General features: G+C 31.7%; 1 protein-coding gene across 4 annotated transcripts in view; it reads right to left on the bottom strand.

Moving 5' to 3' along the window:
- Positions 1-422: 422 nt before the first annotated feature.
- LOC129906355 (multiple C2 and transmembrane domain-containing protein) overlaps positions 423-8,389 on the bottom strand; it is a 32,415-nt gene continuing 24,448 nt past the window's right edge. For all 4 annotated transcript variants that reach the window (XM_055982090.1, XM_055982089.1, XM_055982091.1 and 1 more), the window contains 12 exons: positions 5,871-6,382; positions 5,700-5,808; positions 5,479-5,621; positions 5,165-5,356; positions 3,244-3,395; positions 2,654-3,169; positions 2,416-2,596; positions 2,106-2,284; positions 1,918-2,037; positions 1,648-1,851; positions 1,369-1,576; positions 423-1,306 (listed from right to left, as the gene is read on the bottom strand). In XM_055982090.1, coding sequence (XP_055838065.1) covers positions 1,226-1,306; positions 1,369-1,576; positions 1,648-1,851; positions 1,918-2,037; positions 2,106-2,284; positions 2,416-2,596; positions 2,654-3,169; positions 3,244-3,395; positions 5,165-5,356; positions 5,479-5,621; positions 5,700-5,808; positions 5,871-6,382 — 2,597 coding nt within the window. In that variant the 3' untranslated portion in view covers positions 423-1,225. The remainder of the gene's footprint in view (positions 1,307-1,368; positions 1,577-1,647; positions 1,852-1,917; positions 2,038-2,105; positions 2,285-2,415; positions 2,597-2,653; positions 3,170-3,243; positions 3,396-5,164; positions 5,357-5,478; positions 5,622-5,699; positions 5,809-5,870; positions 6,383-8,389) is intronic.

The following is an 8,389-nucleotide window of genomic DNA, read 5'->3' as shown; positions in this document are numbered from 1 at the left end:
TTTCAATAGTCAGTTAAACAATCAGTTAGTACTTATTCCTAAGGATAGAGAAAAAATCAATTTTTCAACAGGCAGATATAGCTTATTCCTAAGAATAAATCTATCTGCTTCTTTCAGAGACGAATAAAATTATTCTAAGGAATAATCTCAATAAAAATATTGTGTCAGTTGTCAAAGCTGTTTTGAAAGAATTTTGAAAAAAATACAGTGGAAAACAAGAAAACAAAAACAATCATGAATAAAAATGACGTTTAATTTTAAATATTTTTGAATTTGACAATTTTTTTTTGTTATTCTGTAGAATGAATTATTCTTGATTGAAAAATTCAATGTTTTTATCTGATTGTTTATGAGTCTAATAACTTTATTCTTCGAACAGTTAACTGACTGTTTATTAGAAGATTGAAAAATTGGCTCTAAAAGAAATAAAACCTTAGTAAAAAATATTTATTCATGATTTTCAAGCTGACAGCCTTCTGTAATGTATACTTAAGTCCCCTATGACACTTTATATATTCTTCATTTAAATGCTTTTAAAATGTCAAAAAATTAGCTTTATCTGTATTTATTTCCACTAAAACAATATTTTCGTCCCGTTGTTCGTGTATTTTCGATAAGGAACAAAATGTAAGAAATAGAGATGCCCTTGGCGGATTAAATTAAGTCTTAATAGGAATTTCAATAATACAAATTTTTCCGTGTGCTCTTGTGGTTTCATTTTGAATGAAACAAAAACAAAATGGTACAAAATAAAGTGTCATATGGTCTTAAGTTTGGACGTATGGATGCATTATTCATTCTATGTGCGTTCGAGCAAATGCATATGTAAGTATTTTGTGTAGATAATTTTTTATATGTAACCTAACCTATGGCCTTAAAGTTTTACGTCACGCCGCTGTCGTAATTTATTTAATTAAATTCTAAACTATTACAGGAACAAATACAACTTTATAATAAACTTTAAAATTTATCCCTTAAATCGCTTAGTTTAAGCTTAAGAGGCTTTGTTAATTTCTCAATCATTTTTTTCCATCTCAGCAAAATCCTCGCTTTTGAAAGCCCCTATAAGTTTCTTTTTTGCAGCATTTTTTATAGTATTTTTCCCTGATTTTAAATAAGATGAAGCGGTCTTAATGGAACGATACGAAATATTTACAACATGTTGAGGTACTGCAGCTGGAACAATATCGGAACTGCTGCAAACTGGCTTATCCATGCTTATGGACTATGAAGATTTCATCTTTTTTTTCTGATTTGATCGCATCGCATCATTTTGCGAACATGGTGGCAGCTCACGAAATTGATTCTATAAAATGAACAAGAAAATTAGTATTGCACGACTTGTTGATGTAGATGTAAATTAGTTACAATTTCTTCATCATCTGGAACTCTTGACAAAAAGTCCAACACTTCATTATTGGGTATTGTATTTGGTCGCAGGATACGCCTAGAGAACTTCATTACACCCCAAAAAAATAAAATTATTCTAATTGGTATAAAATGTAAAACTAAAATAGCGCCTATAAGCAAAACAGCAGCCAACCAGGTAAGTTCAGGGACGGAAAAATTAAAAGTGCTGCAAAAAGTATTAAGCTTTTGTTGCAAAAGAACGGTTTTTTTTTTACATCAAAATTAAAGGTATCATACTTTTTCGTACTTTCACCTAAGGAAGCCAAATAGCCAATAGTGTTTTGCACTGATTGTGAGACTTCTTGAATAGCTTGTAGTCTTTCTTTGATAGATTTTTTTTCTTCTTTTTCTTTGTCATCGTCATCGTCTTCGTCGTAATCGTAAACGTAGTTATTAGATGAGTCCGATGATGTTCCTGTTATCCATCGTATGAACCATTTTCTGTAAAAAAAAAAAAAAAAGAGTTTCTTAAATCTAAAATGGGTAAAAGCTAATGTTGAATCATACTTGAGCATAATCAAAAGTAACACCAATGGAATTGTCTCTAAATTTCCATAGACACACGCCAAAATCCAAAAGATAAACGCAATAATTGAACGTATTGGTGATTCCCATTCAAAGCAACTTCTGCGGGGTGTAAAATACAACTTGCGTTTAATGATCTGTTATTTTTGTTTGTATATGACCATACTTACTGAACATATCTTGCGGCATCTAGTATATCCATAATTATTACTTTAAGACGGTTAACATTTCGCAAAAATAGCTGCCGTTTGAATTTTGCTTCTTGTTGAATAAGCTTTTCTTCTTTGGGCTGCAATATGCGACAGATTGCTCGAACAGGATTCCATACAACTGTCATTTCAAGAAGAATCTGCGTGTAACCATTCCATGTTCATAGGTGTAAACATTTAAAGAAAAAGTGAAAAGGAAGCCGAAATTAGTATTAATACCAATTAAAAAGTTGTGTTATAGCTTTTAAAAGTTTAAATAAGTTTGTATTACCTGTGGTGATATGCCTTTTGCTCGCGAACAAAGATTTTTATCCTTGAGTGTGTACCATCTTTTGACACCACTTTTGATTCGCATTAGTGGAATTGCAAGTTTCCCCAAAAATTCAACCCTATGGTCACGATCTTCATCAAATACAGTCAGTTCTAGCACATTTGTTATATCTTTGACATTACTGTTAGAGAATGGGAGATTAATAATTTGGATTCCGAAAATAGTAGGAATAACTTACAATGTGAATATTTTATTCCAATTCGGTGTCAAAGTCTTGTATTCAGTTTGTGTCTGTAGCCTTGCATTTCCCAATTCTAACACACAAAAAGGATCTGATTTTCCACCAATATCAGCTGCCGCCAATCCTGTTGCTCCATAAACTTTGACTGTCAAATGTCCAACATCTCGAAGATTTTGAAAGCATCGATGCCAACAATATCGATCATGCAGAACACGCGTTTCTCTAGGATCTTCCTTATAAACCTTGAGATCACTAATTGTTTCGAGTGCTGTAGTACCACTGATAGTTAACATAAGAAATACTTCTCCAGGACAATCTTCAAATGGCTTCCAAATGCCGTGAGTTGTTTCTCGAGGAAATGCACTCAAATCAATTGTGGATTTGCCATACAGATTATTTCGATTCCAAAGTGTAAGTTCAAGGAGTTGATCTTCATCGAAAAGATGAAGATCAAATTGTTCTAGCCATCGTTCAGTCCATGAAGATTTACTTTTGTACTTTTCATTACCTAACCTTTAATTCAAAGGTTTATTTTTATGATTCATTCTTTATTATATAAACAAAAAGTACAGAAAGAGAATTAATACCTGAACTTAATGTGTGCGTCATTTAACTTTGTGCCGTCTTCTGAAAACGGCAAGTCCTTAGCTTTGACCAGCAAAATAGTTACAACCGAACTCCAGATTTGTGACTTTAGACGTTTTGAGGACTCTGCTAGTTTTGAATTTCTCTGGAAATGCTGTAGTAAAAACATTATTTACTTTAAACCACTGTTGAATATAAACAACGTATTCTTAAGTAAAATTAATTAATAATGACACGCATTAGCTAAAGCTTCCGCGGTACAGTCGGCTTGTTGAAGAAAAGTTAAAATGCGCACTGCAATAGATTAAGAGAGCAATAATTATTTCTAACTTGAAGTTGTCATGTATCATCTAAATGACCTTATAAGTATAGCAATTGCAATAACGTGGGAATAATTGTGTATAGAAATATTAATTATTCTTCTATTCTATTCTCTAACCAGTTTACCAGTTTACATGATTTAATAGTTATGCACTTTTATTATTTATTTGTGAACTTAAGTATCAAGTTATTTTTCTTCTAATTTAAAAGTAAACTAAAAAGGAGATAGATAGTAAATAAGTTCTTATTTTTGTAGGCTTTTATTGAATACACCTTAAAGAATCAAATGCAATCAAAATTGGTCATACAAATATCTTAAGTCGGTAAAACAAAAGTAATAATTTCCTTTACTAATATTAATTTCCTCTTCTAAAATACATAAACTGTTTTTGTAAAAATATATAACTATTCAATTAATACGCCAATTAAGAAAAAAAAATTTATTTTTCGGACTTTTATGGTAATTTCTCTCATGGTTGGCGTAAAAAAAAATTTTTATCACAGAGGAAGGAGACATCGATGAATAATGTCTCGTGTTATCGCACAGTGGCTTCAGTTAAGCTGGCGATTTTAGAAAAACTACTGAGCCGACGGCTGGGCTCGAACCCACGATGCCGGGCTCTGCATTCAACTACCTATTCCTCTGTACCATGGCAACCTGCATGTGGAAATAAAACTAAACGTCGCCATAGAAAAATTGTAAGCAAAAATCGGTGCACTAGGGTGTATGCGTACTTTTTTTTATATGAAATTGAACTTTCAATGCCTTTGCTTTAATACATGCAAATGCAATACATGCCTTACATAAAATGAAATAAATAATTAAACAAAAGTCTTATAAAATTGATTAAAAAGTGTGATGGTTAACAAGTTAACTAAATGTTTTGAAAATCTATAGAGAAAGGTTCTTTTAAATGCCTGTTTGAGTAAAAATAATAAAAAAATATACTAAGCTTTGAAACTCCCACTGATTGCATAAAAAAATATGCACATAACCCCTTTCTCTCTTTAACTTTACTATATTTTCTACTCCACTTCTAAAAAATTGTAAAAAAAAAATTGGTACACTAGGGCGTATGCGTACTTTTTTGAATTTTGAATGCTTTTGCTTAAATGCAGGAAAATGCAATACATAACTCAAATCAAATTAATTTAATTATTAAACAAAAACCTTATAAAAATGTGCAAAATATTGATTAAAAGGTGTGATGGTTAACAAGTAAACTAAATGTTTTGAGCATTTATAGGGAAAGTGTTTTTTTTTAATGCCTGTTTGAGTAAAAATGATAAAAAATAATATATTATACTTTGAAACTTCTACTGATTACATACAAAATTATGCCCATAACAACTTTCTCTCTTCCACTTAACTCTATTTTTTACTCTACTTCTGACTGACAAAACACTTGACACAAGATCCTTTAAAAATAATGTCATCTCTATCGTTTTTGTATCTCATAAAATATACAAATTATAATGATCGATAAAGTTTCTCATATGAATTTGCAACAGTTATTCAATTAATTTTTTATTTCGAATGGGGAACTACAAAACAGAAACACCACATAACCACCTTTTAATAATTTGTCAGTTCTCACTCACCACTTCCTTATCCTCTTGACTTCTTGGCCAGAGTGTTAAATTGATTTGAATTTCTCCCATCTCCCGTTCGGGGCGGGTTGAATCCACCAGTTTCACAGTCATTTCTTCCGCTTTTCCTAGCTCTAGCTGTGTTAAATCTAATTTGGCCGCTCCCATAAAATCATCCTGCAAACCCCAATCGTAATCGAATACCTGCAAAACGAGGAATACCAAAATGTTTGAAAATGAAAATGGCAGGAGAAAAGACATTTAAATGTCTCAAATGGGAATTTCATGTTGATGGGGTGAAATATTAAAGGTCATGGCGAGCTCACCTTGATGGTAACAGGTTGGAATGGGTCTTCAATTGGTACGACAAACACTTCATCCCAGATTGGATTAAGGTCACGGTGAATAGTGCGAGACTTAAGTAATAGTCGTCCTGCCACTTTAAATTTTACATAAGGATCACTTAGACCTAGTTTGAAAAAAAAAAAAAAACATTATATAAAGGTGGGTTGCTCTTGAATTATTATACGCATCTCTGATTTCTTACCATTTTTATCCATGGCAACTAGGTCACTTCCACTTTTTAAATGAACACGAAGTTGAAAGAAAACATACTGCCGCAAAATAGCTTCTTTCCTTCGACGTTGTTCTTCCATCTTAAATAAAAATGAATGTTTAGGAATGTCATATGAATTAATGGAGGATATAAAAAGTTTACCTGAAGCATTTGAAGCTGATCCTGACTTATCTTATCCCCCATTTCAGTGTCCTCGTCAATTCGGCCTTCCATTGAACCACCAAATCGTAAACGATTATCTACTGCTATATTGGCACTAGCTTTTAGTTCTCGAGCAAGTGGTGAGCCTTCAATAGTTCGTGCTCTATGTCGTGGACTATGTGTTGCAGAACTTCCTTCCGAACTATAATCTGCTGCATAATCTGTGCTCTCTTGTTCGAGCAAATCGTTTGGTGATCTACGTCCTATTTTCTCTTTGCTTCGCGCTCTTCCCCAACGATGTTTTAGACTATTGAGGAATCCATGGGTTTTTTGGAATACACCAGCAACCGAAGGACTGGCAGCACTTTTGGCACGTTTCGGTGACGTATTAGGTGAATCAATGGAACAGTCGTGCCCATTCAGTTCTGATGCTGATTTGCTGAGATGACGACCCAACCGTTGTGATGAAGGTGAATCAGTGATAATTTCATCATGGTCAGGATGCGGATGAGCTGAAAATAGTTTAGGTTAAGTGATTGTTAGTTTTTGTTTTCCGGTAGGGGAAAGTGGCCTAAAATGGCTCACCAAGGTAAAATGAGGCTTTTGCTGTTGTATAATGCCGACTTTTCACGAGTCGATTTTTGCCGTGCGGCGAAGCTTTTCGACTCGTGTGAACGTAAGACGAAGGTTACTAAAGTGACAATCCCCATAGAAAAATCCTAGTCGACTTAAGCCGTGCGACATACCGTGCGGATAAAATCAACTCGTGAAAAGTCGGCATAAATCGTAAAAGAAAGATTTGACTTTCCTGAAACTAAATTTGGTTTCAGAAAAATTCTAGCACGTACCATTTTTTTAAAATGATTTTTGAAAAATATGGGTAGTCGTAGTTTCGGTTGACCTTGTACAAAAATAAAACTATTATTCGTATTATTTATTTATTTCTCATGATCTATGATATGACACCAAATTTTTATTTATTAATTAAAGTTTATACACATCTTAAGATACTAATTGACAAAAGAAGCAAAAATATTGAAATCCTGCAGTTTAAATCCCACATGAACAAAAACATCTTAATTAAGGCAAATATAAAATATCAACGCCCGTTATATTAAAAAAATCAAATATGTAAAGAAAACTATAATAAAATACATTAAAACAAATTTATACGTGCTTTGTAGTTTTATGTATATGCTATTTTTCTATTTAAAAATATCTTTTTTGTGATAAACCATTCGATACACTGCCTTTTAAAGCTTCAGATTTGTTTCTCCTAATAACAAAAGTATACTTTTCTTACGGTTTTTGATGTGCTGATTTTGAATCCAAAGTCGAAAAAATCCTAGCACTTCAGGATTTTGAGATATGTATACGCGTTAGAAAATCACAAAATCAAGTTTTTTTTTTAGAAAATCTCAAAAAAACTACTACATTTCAAAAACAGGAGCTGATCAAAATTGTTTGATTTCGGATTCAAAATCAACATACTAAAATCTATTAGAAATGTATACTTTTGTCCTTGGGAGATAGAAATATGAATTGTTAATGATCAGTTCCTTTATGGTAAGATATGCCAAATTCACTTAATTAACTTAAATTTAGATATTTCCGATAAGAAAAGAGATATTGAGAATTTGAATTTGAAAGAAAAAAATAAGTTTTTTCATAAACCGTGACAAATTTAAAAATTTATCCTATTTTCGTGACCTTTTTTCAATCAAAATTTTGATCCTAAGTGGGCTGTAGGTCTGTCTTGGTAATTTTAATATATTTCGTCGACGTTTCGGGCGTGATTACACCCTTCTTCAGGACTCTAAAAAATTTAATTCTAAAAATACTAAACAAATTAAAATTAAAATCTATACTTACAATATTTTAAAATAATAAATTTTAAGATGTTTCTTAAAATTTGTGGTTGTTAGTTTTCTGGTATCTCTTTTATATTTTTGTAAATATTTCAAAATTCAAAAATTGAAGCCTTGAAAAAGACGTTTCAATTAATCGAATTTCAAAATAATGAAATCTAAATTTCACATTTGATAAGAAAATCAAAATTTGACTTTCAAAATCAAAAACGATCTTCAGAAATCAGGTCAAATATAAAATTTAGCCTAAAATATTTCTATGAACAAACTGGCTATATATACTGCTTAGTCCTTCGCAATCTGATCGCCTATTAACTGTATTATTAGTATTTAAAATATGCAACATTTCCAATAACATACGTTTACTATAGTGTTTTTCTGTCTGTAAAATGTCAACATTGTTAAAGTCTGGCCTATGTCCTTCATCTATACAATGTAAAGCTAATGCTGTTTTTTGTGAATGTCCGCTATTTATGTCTGATCTGTGACCAGCTAAACGATTTTTTAGCTTTTGCATAGAAGTTCCTACATAAACGGAAGGACAATGGTTTATTCCGTCACCTAAGCATTTTATCTTATAGACAATATTTGATCTTTCACTTTTCAAAAATTCACCTTTTAAATTTGAAAACAATGAACTTCTTAAGATAT

The sequence above is a fragment of the Episyrphus balteatus genome, chromosome 1 (genome assembly GCF_945859705.1).
Source record: "Episyrphus balteatus chromosome 1, idEpiBalt1.1, whole genome shotgun sequence".
In the NCBI taxonomy this organism is placed as follows: Eukaryota; Metazoa; Arthropoda; class Insecta; order Diptera; family Syrphidae; genus Episyrphus; species Episyrphus balteatus.
Note: the sequence above shows the minus strand (reverse complement) of the source record. Positions and strands in the feature narration are given on the sequence as shown.